Below are 14,187 nucleotides of genomic sequence, written 5' to 3' on the forward strand. Positions count from 1 at the left end.
CATTTCCCATTCTTCTTTCTTACTACCACCACGTTGGCAAGCCACTCTGGGTACCTTACTTCTCTGATTTTTCCAGTCTTGAGTAGGTTTTGAATTTCTTCGTTGATGATCTTGTTCCTTTCTGGCGCGAATTTTCTTCTTTTTTGTTTCACTGGTGTGTGCATTGGGTCTACATTTAGCTTGTGAGTGATAACCTCTGGGGGAATGCCTCTCATATCCTCGTGGGTCCAAGCAAACACATCTTTCTCTTCTTCCAAAAAGTCGTGAATCTGTTGTCTGATTTCCGCTTTAAGTTCTGACCCTATTCTGACTTTCTGATCTGGATGTAAGGGGTTCAGCTGGACTTCAGTAGCTTCTTGCTCTTCTGGTATACTCAACTTCTCTTGGCCCAGCTGATCCTCTGATTGCTATGCTGAACTCTTCTCCGCAGATGTTGCTTTCAGTGCTATCTTGTAGCATTCTTTGGCCTCCCTAGGATCTCCTCTGATTTCTTGAATTCCTCATCTAGTAGGAAACTTGATGACCTGATGGTACGTAGAAGGGATGGCTTTCATTTCGTGTATCCAAGGTCTTCCCAAAATCATATTGTATGAGGACAGGGTGTCGATTACTAAGAATTTAACCTGCAGGTTGATCCCCTTTGCATATGTTGCCAATGTAATCTCTCCACTTGTCTTCTTGGTTTCCCCACTGAATCCCACTAGCATTGTTGACTTGTTAACTATACTTTTCTCATCTATGTTCATGTGCTTCAGGGTATCCAGCATGATGATGTTTGCAGAACTTCCATTGTCAACTAGGATTCGCCTAATCATGCAATTTCCAACTGGGAGTGAGATTACTAGGCCGTCATGATGACCTTCTACCGCGTCGCTTTCTTCAAACATGATAGGGATGTCTATCTTTGATTTCTCCCTCTTGTCTGGTTGCTCTTTGTTACTTTCCTTTGCGTGCCGCTTCGCTGCTGAATATGTTAGGCCGCATACTTCTGACCCTCCTGTTATGAAACAGATGGTCTTGACAATTGGAGGTGGGGGTGGAGGACCTCCTTGCTTGGACTCTCTATCCTTCCCTGGAGCTTTAGGTCTGTCTGACAAGAGTTCTTTGAGGTAGCCCTTCTTTAATAGGTATGCAACTTCCTTTCTGAGCGCGACACACTCATCAGTAGTGTGACCAATATCTGAATGGAAATCACACCATCTGGATGGATCCTTCTTCTCCCCAGGCCTATCATTCTTTCTTGGCCACTGAACAGTATCCCCCATCTTGTTCAAGGTCCTTATTACTCCTGCAGGATTGACATTGAAGCAATACTCGTGTAACTTTGGTGGGAGCTCAGGATCTTTTCTCCAATCAGAAAACTCTCCTTCGACAGCGTTGACTGACCCTTCATCAAAGCGGGAACGCTGATACGGCTTGAATCGATTATCTCTCCTGGGGAAGTTGTTGTTCCTTCTTGACGGGCGGTCTTCATCCTTTCTGAGCTCTGGAGTTTTTCTTGCATATGTATCCTCTTCGAATCTGACTTGAGCCATTGCCTTAGCTTGTACATCTTCAAAGGTTGCGCATGGATATTTGGTCAACTCCTTGTAGAGCTCACGGTGATCTAGCAATCCTCTTCTGAACGCTTCAATGGTTGTGGGAGCATCACACTTGTGTATTCCAATCTTTTCCCTGTTGAACCTATTAAGGTAATCTCTCAAGGATTCACCGTGTCTTTGCACAATACGATACAAATCCGATGACTGCTTTTCTATTTTCCTGCTGCTGGCAAACTGGATCTTGAATAGGTTTACCATTCCTGCAAAAGATCGAATTGTCCCATTATCTAAATTAATGAACCAAGTTAAGGCTGGACCTGATAATGTGGCTCCAAAGCCTTTGCACATGATGGCCTCTCTGATGTCTCTAGGGATTGAGCTGGTCATCATCTTCTGTTTGTAAAGGGATACATGCTCATCAGGGTCTGTTGTTCCATCGTACATGGCCATGTTGGGTGTGCTGAACCTCTTTGGCACTTCTACCATGGCAATCTCTTCTGAGAAAGGAGACTCTATATAGCCATCTGATGCTTCTTCCTCCATGGGCTTTGGCATTCCAGGGATCTTGGCGATCTTGGCTTCTATTGCCTTGAGGTACTCTTTGACCATCTTCTCTATCTTTCCCTCTTCAGATCTTTCTTGTTCATTCTGCTTAGGGGTTCCTGCATTCAAAGAGTCCAGATCTAGGGTTGTTTCCCTAGTGTTAGATCCTTTTTCCCTGTTAGGGGTATGAAAGACACCTGACATATCGAGCTGCATGGCTATACTTTCAGTGTTTTTTCTGGTATTAATGGTTTTGGAAGCGACTGACTGTATTTGGCTACGGAGGGCTTCATTTTGCTTGGTGAGACTGGTAAGTTTGGCTTCGGTTTGGACTTTTTCGGCCAACAATGTTTCGATTTGGCTTTTTTGTTAGTCTAAGGTTTGACGGAATGCGTTCATTCCCTCATTGATTTCGGCCATGGTAAAGGGTACTTGGTGCCCAGACATGGTATTTGTATTGGTTTTTGGCGAATTGGTAGGTTAATCGATTATCAGCCCCACGGTGGGCGCCAAATTGTTTAGGCAAATCTCAACAAGGACGTATGAGAATCTGCTAGGTTTGAGGGGTAATAACAATCATACTACCAAAAGCGCAATAAATAGCAATAAGGCACCAATAAAGCAGTAGATAAGCAATGAAACAACAATAAACCAACAGAATGAATGTTACTACGAAAAGAACAAGTTTAGAAATACAATACTGAATAAGGAATAGCCTCCTTCTTCAGTAAGGACGATGCTTCGTAGATGAATGCCGAGTAATTCTCTTATATTCAGAGTATATGTGCGTATATGCATGCTCAAAATGTCTAATTGTGCTTATTTATACCTAGGGAACTCTAGGGTTTACAAAGATATTCGAAATATATTCAAAATGGGGAAGATCTTCTTGATTTATCTCCTTCCCTGTTCTGTAGGTGTATCTTTGGCAAGTATCTTTTTGATTGATATCCTTGATGCTGCTTTCCTTGTTTATTCCAATCGAGCCGCTTTGCTTATTTTGTTGATGCATTACTTCTTGGACTGGTGCCCTAAACTTTATGGGTCGTATTACAATACGGGCCCAACACTCCCCCTTCCCCTTTCAAACAGAAAAAGAACTCAGGGGGTTCCTTGGTAAACTACAAGACATAAGTCGATTTATCAACAAATTGACTATGACTTGTGAGCCAATATTTAAAAAATTGAAAAAAGAGGAAAAACATGAATGGGACGATCAATGCCAAAAGGCCTTTGAGAAAATCAAAGATTATCTCAAAAGTCCACCAGTTTTTGCACCACCAGTACCTAAACTACCTCTTAAGCTATACATCACAGTCATAGACACAGCCACAGGGGCTGTGTTAGCACAAGAGGTAAAAAAAGTTGAGCGTGCAATATATTACATAAGAAAAAATAATTCATTCAATATGAAACAAAACATAGCACCTTGGAAAAAACAAGTTTAGAATTAGTGTGGGCAACCAAAAAACTACGACATTATATGTTACCACACACCACTCATGTGATTTCACAACAAAATCCGATAAAGTATTTGTTTGAACAACCACCCATACAAGGAAGAATATCCAAGTGGTTGGTAATGTTGGCCGAATTCGAACTAAAATATATCCCTGAAAAATCAAAAAAGGGAAAAGTCATATCCGATTTTCTGGCCTAACATCCTATTCAAAGAAGTCATGCAGAAACTACTCATCTTCCGGATGAAGAGATTCTCATGACACAAGATGACAAATGGGTAATGTACTTCGACGGCGCATCCAATAAAAAAAGGATGTGGTGTGGGAGTGTTACTCATAAGTCTATAGGGAGCACATACTCCAATCTCTGTCAAACTAGACATTAAGGTTACTAATAATGCCGCGGAATGTGAAGCGTGCATTATTGGACTAGAAGCAGCAGCTAGCATAAGTGTGCAAAAATTAGAGGTATATGGAGATTCCAGTTTGATAATAAATCATATACTTAAAAAATGGAAAATAAGGAACTCCACAATGATATTATACCAAGCACACCTAGAGCAACTCATTGAGCATTTTGATCATATTAACTTCAAATATATCCCAAGGGATGAGAATCAATTTGCCGATGCGCTAGAAAAATTAGCCTCAATGATCAACATTCCAGATCACTTAAATATGATGCCATTATGCGTTGATAAAAGAGATGAACCAACGTATTGCAACGCAATAAAGGAAATAAATGACATCGAAGGAGACAATCCTTTGTATGATCATATCCTCCGATATTTTACTCATGGCACATATCCTGAAAATACTTCATCGAAAGACCAACGAACTTTGAGAACACTCGCAGCCCAATATGGTCTATTAAATGGTCAATTATTCAAAAAGGGACCTAACGGTCAAAGCTTATTGTGTATAGACCAACCCGAATCCACACGCTTTATGGAGAACACTCACAAAGATATTTGTGGACCTCACATAAATGGAAAAATGCTTGCTAAAATAATATCACGACAAGGGTACTATTGGTCCACTATGGAACACGATTGCATATAATATGTTAAGAAATGTCAAGAGTGCCAAATGTTCGCTAATTTACAACACCTTCCACCATCCGAACTGTACAACCTCACTTCCCCATGGCCTTTCTCGACTTGGAGAATTGACATAATTAGTAAAGTTTCTCCAACAGGAACAGGAGGACACGAGTACGTACTGGTAGCCATCGATTAATTTACTAAGTGGAATAAGGCTGTTTCTTACGTGAATATCACTTCTAAACATGTCGCAAAGTTTCTCGAACGAAACATATTTTGTAGATATGGAGTTCCACACGAACTAATTAGTGACCAGGGATCTCAATTCAAAGCAAAAGTCAAGACCCTCTTAGCTCGTTACAAGGTAAAATATCATCACTCATCTCCATATAAACCTCAAATGAACGGAGCTGTAGAATCGGCAAATAAAAACATAACAGTCATCGTTAAGAAAATGGCTGAAAATTATAAAGACTGGCCGAATAAACTACATTTCGCTCTATGGGGTTATAGAACATCCATACGAACATCAATAGGAGTAACTCCATACTCCTTAGTTTTCGGAATGGACGCAGTTCAACAAGTTGAACTAGAAATACCATCCCTACGCATCGTACTCGAAAGTAAGCTACTGGAAACCGAATAGGTAAGAGCGAGGTATGAAGAGCTTTTATTTCTCGACGAACGACGATTAAGAGCTTTGCATCATGTAAAAGTCTACCAACGACGCATTGTGCGACACTTTAACAAAAGGGTACGACCCCGAAATATTAAAGAAGGTGACTTTGTACTAAAAGAGGTTAGGGGTCCACCAACTGATCTAAGAGGGAAATTCAAACCTAATTAGATAGGACCATACCGCGTAATTAAAATTCTATCAGGAGGAGCTGTCAGATTAATGGATATTGGGGGTGATGAAATTCGCCAATTAATAAAGATTGATCGACTTAAAAAATATTACATACGAAATCCAGATAAACTCGTTCATTCGTTAACAATCATACATTTTTTTAGCATTCAAATAAAGATTCTAAGTGTTATGCACTTTACCGAATAACACGACAAAGTTCATAACACTTGGGGGGTATTCAAAGAACTATATACCATTCAAAGTGCTCAGATTTTTTTTTGAACATCACGAAAAAACTCCTCACACTTGGGAGGGTAATAATATGATTTTAAAAAAAATTTAAACACTCGTAGCACAAGTGTCGCGCGCAACTAAACCAGTTGCGTGCAGATGTCACGCGCAACCTTGGATGTTGTCGCGCCACCTGATGACGAACTACGAACCCAAAATTTTACGCTCGAACAAAATTTCGATTTTTACTAGCGATAAAAAAGGGGGCGTTTCTCAAACATCATATACTCGGAAAACAAAAATCAAACTTTGGTTTAAGTCGCAACAAGTGATGTTTTTTATTAACAATGAAACGAGCAACGCTAAAAAAGGATTAATTCCCAAAAAAAACTCTCTCATTCTTCAACTATTATTGATATACACCCATATTTATAGAGTGACAAATCGTATAAAGATAAGATGGGAAACTAATAATTATATCCTAAAATAAGATAAAATATTAAGAATCCTAATCCTAATATATCTACTATTCATATTTTAACCAACTACTAAATCTATCCTAACATAAATAAATTAAATAAATAAATATCCTACTGGCTAAAACTCTTAAAGCCTAAAAATAGGAAAAATCCTTTCAAGTGAAAGGTAAAAACCCATAAGAAAAAATCCTAATAATTTATAATAACTAAAAGATAGTGTAGGCTTTCTTAAAATTCCATGAATTTTCAAGAATACTCATATTGGTCTATTGCTCCCGTATCAGAAGGAGTAGTGGTGGCCAAATGCATCAAAGGCTTGGGTTGATTGCGAGACGAAGCAGCTTGATTCTATGATCAAGCCTTATTTAGTTCTCCTTTGTCCGCCGCATTCATCCAAGCTTTATAAAAAGAAGATAGTACAATGGTCGCCGTGGTATTTTGCACTACCCACCTAGGAAGACTCGACCAAAATTCCATCCAACGGGGAATTCGTTCGGGTTTAAAGATCACATCCTTAAGGGCATCACAATCCTGTGGAGGAACAACTTGTTCCATCCCATATTGTCTCATCACCCTGCAAGGAAAGACATAAGTAGTACTAGAAAGGCCCAAAATCCTAATGTAGGGACAATTAAAACTATTCCCAATTATACTACTTATGTTCCACCAAGGAATCACAATGCGTATGTTAGGAACCTGTAGGCGTCGTTCGAAGTGCGCCTAGGTTAAGCATAGTGGTGAATATGTTTGGCACTCATAGTAAGTGTGAATTGACATACGATTAGGGACACGATTAGGGACAAGGAAAGTAGGGAGCCGCCGACAAGTTTTTAAGGAACTTGTAAACCGTTCAAGGATCATAAAAGGCAACCACGATAAGGGACAACGATTGACAACAACGATTGACCCGTGAAGGTTACACCCCATTCATAATCCATGAGATTACTAACTCCATATGGTTCGGAACCACGAAAGAGGATCGGGGATGATGGTACGAAGAGAGTCATGGATACATATTCGCCCGTATTGGCCTCTACTTGATTCTTATTGTGAAAAGTGATTCCTGCGATCTCAAAGGCATGCAAACAAAATATTCTATTTGCTCCAAACTATTATTATGCTAAATTGGTTGAGTATTAAAGCAACACGTGATTCTAAAATATTTGTGATCACTTCAATTAACAGCAAGATTGAAAGGGAACCTAAACTGGTCGTCCAAATCATCTTATTAGGCGTGATATTCAATTACATATTCCCTTTAAACATGCAATATGGTGATCAATAAATAATAATAGAACTGGTTGTTGCTGGCTTTGTTATTTATCAACTGACTTTTTGAGTAGTAACAGTTAGTCCAGGTACTTAAAGCTATTGAAGTCCTCTTTGAACAAAGTATTGAAGAAATCAGAAGTTCTTTAAAGAGTGTTAATCAAGGAAAGCTTGAAGACTTGAAGAGCATGAAGATTGTATGAGAGAACAGGTTGAATCCCTTACTTGGATTATTAATAGTGTTGTAAGGATCATGAACAGTTGACCTGGTCTTTGGGACACTACCAGTTTAGGTAATAGTTTAACTCGTAACCTATTAAATGCACTTGGACATTAGTTAAGCAAATATTCTGTATTTCTATGGCAAGGATTCATTCCTTAACTTGTGAAATATTTGCTAGAATAAATTGATTGCATTTGTGCAACTAAGGAGATAATTTATTTCGCATATAACTTAGGATGTTATTTTGGTTCTATTTATGGAAACTAAATAATATCAAATCGAATATCTTTTATTTGCAAAATAAAAGATATTCCATTTTCCTAAGTTATGATCTTTCTTGATCACGAAGTAGGTTATCTCCCTAGCACTATAAAAGCACAATGCATTCATACTTTTGAGCTTGCAGCTTTCACGTATTAAAATCTTATTTTTGGAAAGCTCGAAACACACTCCAAGGGAAATAGTTAGTTCTTTTCATTAATTGTTTGTGCACACATTGTGATATGGTTGTAATTGTCTCTTACTTAGCTTTAAGAGAAAGCATTCAAAGGAAATTGAGCGTACGTATTGTATTGAATCACTAAGGAGTTAGTGATTGGGTAGCATTTGTGAAGACGAGTGTGAGTGCTTGAGCGGTCAAGTGCGCTTGAGACCTAGAGTTAGGTGTGGGGATTGCTTAGGCAATCATTTGTAACTGCTTTTATCATTCTGAGTTGATTAATAAAGGTAGTTAGGGTAAGGAGGACATAGGCTCTGAGTTAAGCTGAACCTCAGTAAATTTTGTGTGTTATTGTTTTTACTGTTTCTGCTATGCAAAACCAGTTTTTACAGGTTCCCCTATATTTCAAAGAAAATTTCAATAAGTCCAATACTGTTCTCGTACTCAATTCAACCCCCTCCCCCTTTCTTGAGTACCAGTTGCACTTTCAATTGGTATCAGAGCCTCGACTTCTTACAAGGGTAACACCTAGAGAAGTAGATCATGAGTACTCAAGAAATGAATGCTATGGGGTATGACAACAAAACCCCAAAGTTCAATGCTAAGAACTATGCTTGGTGGAAAAACAGAATCAAGATTCATTGGAATTTATTGTGAATGCTGCATGATTGTGAAAAATGGTCACATGACCATTAAGAAGACTAATACAAGTGGCAGTGTAGTTCCCAAGACTGAAAGTGAATACATAGCCACAGACTACAAGAAACTAGAGAAGAATGCAAAACCTATATTCATTTTACAGCAGGCTATTGGTGACAGTGAGACCAACATGATCTCAGCATGCTCTACTACAAAGGAGATATGGGATACCCTTGAGCTGGCTTTTGAGGGTACCAGTGAGCTGAGGTAAAAAGGTTTAAAATTGATTTACTTATGTCTAAATATGAATCTTTCCATATGAATAAAGATGAGGATATCAATGCATGTTTTGGTAGATTTATGACAATTGTGAATGACCTTGAATCTCTAGGATAAAGCTTTACTGATGAAGATCTTGTTAGAAAAGTGTTGAGAAGTTTGACAAGTGAATGGACTCCAAAAGTCACCACCATCTATGAAGCAAAAGATCTTACAACACTATCAGTTGAACAACTGATAGGTTCCTTGATGACCCATGAGATGCTGGTAGGTTCGAAGACAGACAAGGTACCAGCAAAAGGAATTGCTCTCAAGGGAACAATTGAAGATGAAGAAGATGAAATTGGAATAATGGCCAGACGATTTGAGAGAAGTTTTAGAAATCAGAAGGGAAAATTTATGACGGGTAAGTCAAACACCAATTCTAATAAGAAATCTAATTCTTTTTCTTCTACAAGTTGCTTTAAATGTGGAGAGAATGGCCACATGGTGAAGAATTGTCCTTAGTGGAAGGACAACCAGTCTAAGGAAATAGACAAGAAGGCCTATAAGAGAGCTATGGTTGCTATTGTTTGGGGAGACTTGAACAATGATGAGGAGGATGATGAATCCAGTCAGTTAGATGTTTGCATGACAGCTTTACTCAGTCATGAAATGGAAGGAGCTTCCAAGAACAGCAAAGGAACCAGTACAGATCATCATTGTCTTATGGCAAAGAAGGATCCATTAGCACAACATCAGGTAAACATTGATCTAATTCGTAAAGACATGCCTTTTTATGATAGAAATGATCTTATGGAATATGCTAGCAGTGCTTTAGACCAATGCCTTGAATTAGGTATAGCTTATCATGATTATAAGAAAAGGTTTAAAGAAAAGTTTCAAGAATATGATATTGCTAGTGCTAGTTGTGATCTTCTAGAAGGCATATGCTCTAATTTGAAAAATGAAGTTGCTGAAGTTGAAATTGCTCTTGATCAAAGTAAGCTTGAAGTAGAAAGAGTGAAATCTGCTATGGGTGCCTTAGATGATTGTGATGATGAATGCAAGAAACAGTTTACTAGTCATGTGATTGATGTGCTTGACAATGGTGATGACTTGTATGATTTTAATGAAATAAAGCTAGAGCAAGTACCCTGAATAGAGCTAAACTGTTAGAAGGATTCAATCTTCTGGTTGATGACACAGAGGAACAATGCAGGGCATATGTTCTAGTTAAGAACAACAAGTCAACTATTTCTGATACTGTTTTTGCTAAATGTTGTTCTATGCATGATGAGTATGAAGTGAAAATTTGTGATTTGCAAATTGAATTGGCTCAACTGAAGAAAGCAAAATTTTGTGATTCTGTAGTTTTTCCTGATAATTACATGATTACCAAGTTGCAAGCTGATCTTGAAAAAGCTAAGCTTGATTTTGAAATTGATGTGGATCAAAATATTTCTATGCATGAAAAACAAAATCAGAAAGAAAAGGAACTCATTAAGTTCAAGAAGCGCATGGATAAAGATGTTCAGTCCCAGAATTCATTGAACCAGTTAACTTCATCTGCTGGAAACAGTGCAAGAAGAAGACTAGGTTATACAGGGAAAGAAAACAGGAGGAACCGGTCCCTCAGAGATACCACTTGGTTACAGGATTTAAAAAAGGGTAAGTATGTGCTTACAAAGGATATGCATGTGTGCTATCATTGTGGTAAGAATGGCCACAAGAAATACGAGTGTGTTGCTAGGAAAAACAGCATGATTAAGAATAATAAGAATGTGAAACAAATTTGGATTAGGAAGGATGTGCTTGAATCTGTTGTTGTCGGAAAGGGACCCAAAAAGATTTGGGTTCCTAAAACTAATATTTAATCTTATTGTGCAGGCTAGAGTGAAAGGAAGTACCTATTGGTATTTAGACAGTGGTTGTTCAAGACACATGTCATGAGATAAAAATTAATTCCTTTCACTAACAGCTCATGAGGGAGGAAGTGTTACCTTTGGAGATAACAGTAAAGGTACCATTCTTGGTATAGTTAAGGTTGGTAAGTCACTCTCCCATGATATTTGAGATGTATTTTATGTTTATGGTTGACAACATAATCTTTTAAGCATTTCTCAACTACGTGACAAGGGTAATAAAGTTGAATTTAAAGAAATTGTTTGTCACATAGTTAATGCACAAACAAATGAACTTGTATGCTAGGGATTCAAACATGAAAATGTTTATATTACTTATTTAAACCAAATCCCTGAGAACAAGTCCATCTGTTTGGTTGCTGTTTCTGATAATGACGAGTGGCTTTGGCATAAAAGGATGGGACATGTCAGCTTTAGACTTCTTAACAAACTTAGGTCTAAAGGATTGGTGGTAGGCTTGCCTAATATTAAGTTTGAGGCTGATAAGGTTTGTAAAGAGTATGCTAAAGGGAAACAGGTCAAATCTTCTTTTAAGCCAAAGAAAGTTATCAGTACTAGTAGACCTTTTGAGCTAATCCATATTGATCTATGTGGTCTCATGCGTGTGTAAAGTAGAAATGGATACAGATATGTTTGTGTGATTGTTGCTGATTTTTCTAGATACACTTGGACCTTATTCTTGTCCTTTAAGGATGAAACCTTTGAAGAATTTGTTGCTTTAGTGAAACAAGTTCAGAACAAGATAAATCATCAACTTGAAGCTGTTAGGTTTGATCATGGTACTGAGTTTGACAACTCAAGCTTCATAGAGTATTGTAGGGAGCATGGAGTTCCTCACAACTTCTCTACCCCAAGGACTCCTCAACAAAATGGAGTGGTTGAAAGGAAAAATAGGACACTAAAGAGATGGCTAGGACTATCCTGATTGAGAGTTGTCTCCCTAAGTCCTTTTGGGCAGAAGCTATTAACACAGCTTGTCACATGTTAAACAGGTTGCTGCTGAGGCCTCAAATGAAGAAAACACCATATGAGCTGCTTAGAGGAAGAAAGCCTAACATTGCATATTTCAGAACATTTGGCTGCAAATGTTATGTGCATAATAATGGTAAGAACGTATTCGATAAGTTTGATCTTCGAAGTGATGAAGCTGTTTTCCTAGGATATTCCTCTCATAGTAAAGCTTATAAAGTGTTTAATAAGAATACTCTATGTGTTGAAGAGAGTGTTCATGTGGTTTTGAATGATCCTGATTGGGTGTTGGCTATGCAAGATGAGTTAAATCAGTTTGAAAGAAATAAAGTATGGCATCTTGAGCTAAGACCACATGATAGGTCAGTCATAGGTACTAGATGGGTCTTAAGGAACAAATTCGATCATCTAGGTACCATAATCAGAAATAAAGCCAAACTGGTTGTGCAAGGATATAATCAATAGGAAGGTATTGACTATGATGAAACCTTTGCACCAGTGGCTAGATTGGAAGCAATTAGAATCTTAATTGCTTTTGCTGCTCAAAAGAACATAAAGCTCTTTCAAATGGATGTTAAGACAGCATTTCTTAATGGCCATTTGAAAGAAGAGGTATATGTTAAGCAACCTCCTGGTTTTGCTGATAGTTAGTTCCCAAATCATGTATATAAGTTGGACAAAGCACTTTATGGCCTTAAACAAGCACCTAGATCTTAGTATGAAATGTTGTCCAACTTTCTGATGGAACATGACTATAAGAGGGGAACAGTTGATAAAACCCTCTTTATCAAAATCAAAAGATATGATTTGATTGTAGTACAGATTTATGTTGATGATATTATATTTGGTGCTACTAATCAAATCTTGTGCAATGAGTTTGTTGATCATATATAGAGTGAATTTGAAATGAGCATGATGGAGAACTTGGATTTTTCCTTGCACTGCAGATCAAGCAAATAGTTGATGGTATTATGATACATCAACAAAAGTATCTAAAGGAGCTGCTAAAGAAATACAACTTGCAAGATAGCAAGTCATATGCCACACCTATTCCTACAAATGCAAAATTGGATGCCGATGACAGAGGAGAAAGTGTGGAACCATCATTGTTTAGAGGTATGATTGGCTCCCTTCTTTACTTAACATCTAGTAGGTCAGATAGTGTTTTCTGTGGGATTGTGTGCATGTTTTCAAAGCAATCCCAAAGAATCTCACCTAAAAGTTGTTAAAAGAATACTTAGATACTTAGTAGGAACAGATGATTTGTGTTTGTGGTACCCCAATCGAGGATCTACTGAACTGTTAGGGTACATAGATGCTGATTATGCTGGTTTCCTTGTAGACAGGAAGAGCACATCAAGTATGGCACACTTCTTAGGTCCTTGTTTGATTTCATGGGGATCAAAGAAACAAAATAAGGTTGCTTTATCCACAGCAGAATCTGAATATATTGTCGATGCAGCTTGCTCTTCCCAGCTGTTGTGGATAAGGAACCAGATGAAAGATTTTGGTGTCATATATGATAGTGTTCCTAATCTTTATGATAATTTAAGTGCTATTAACATTTCTAAGAATCCCGTGCAGCACTCCAAGACCAAACATATTGAGATAAGGCATCACTTTCTAAGGGACAATGTTGAAAAAGGTCTTGTTGAGTTGAGTTTTTGCAAAAGTGAAGAATAAATTGCAGATATCTTCAATAAGCCATTGGGTAAAGATTCTTTCTGCAAGTTTAGAGTCATGTTAGGTCTAGCTAAGTTAAACTAAGAGGCTTTTTCTGTGCTGATTCCCTCAATGATTGGTTAGTTAAGTGTTCTCTAAATGTGTGCGTGCTTCATATCTTTGCAATATTCCATTATTATGATCTAGTTTCTCATGATGATGGTAACTAATTTGTGAGCAACGTTGTAGTAATATATTGTCAGGTGCAAAGTCTTTTTCAAACAGTTAAGCTAACTGGTTCAGTAACCCTACCAGCAGGAGAAACAGCAGCAAAATATGACGGTTTATTTTTGAATTTTTTCAAAGTCTAAAACCATGTGAGTAATCTTTCCATTTAAATTTAAACTCACAATTATGGCAGTTATTTCCCTCAATGGCAATATGATGTGATGGTTATGTCAGTTTATTTAATTTTGGCAGTTGCTTATTTATGGAAGTTATTTCCTTAAGATTAACTTCCCTTAATTCAAATATTCTGATTATTTTTGCCTTATTCTTGAATAATTCTCTTAGTATAAATATATCCCTTCTTCTCTTCCGTGATCATTCATCATCTCTCTCAAAATTTCTCTGCTAAAAGTGATCAAAAACCACAA

General features: G+C 37.7%; 1 protein-coding gene across 1 annotated transcript; it reads right to left on the minus strand.

Moving 5' to 3' along the window:
• Window positions 1–500: 500 nt before the first annotated feature.
• LOC145578028 (uncharacterized) lies at window positions 501–1,799 on the minus strand. Its single transcript, XM_081635434.1, has one exon. It carries the CDS (start codon window positions 1,797–1,799, stop codon window positions 501–503), a length of 1,299 nt encoding a protein of 432 aa, XP_081491560.1.
• Window positions 1,800–14,187: the final 12,388 nt, after the last annotated feature.

Source organism: Chenopodium album, chromosome 14 (assembly GCF_948465745.1).
Source record: "Chenopodium album chromosome 14, dcCheAlbu1.1, whole genome shotgun sequence".
Classification (NCBI taxonomy): domain Eukaryota; kingdom Viridiplantae; phylum Streptophyta; class Magnoliopsida; order Caryophyllales; family Amaranthaceae; genus Chenopodium; species Chenopodium album.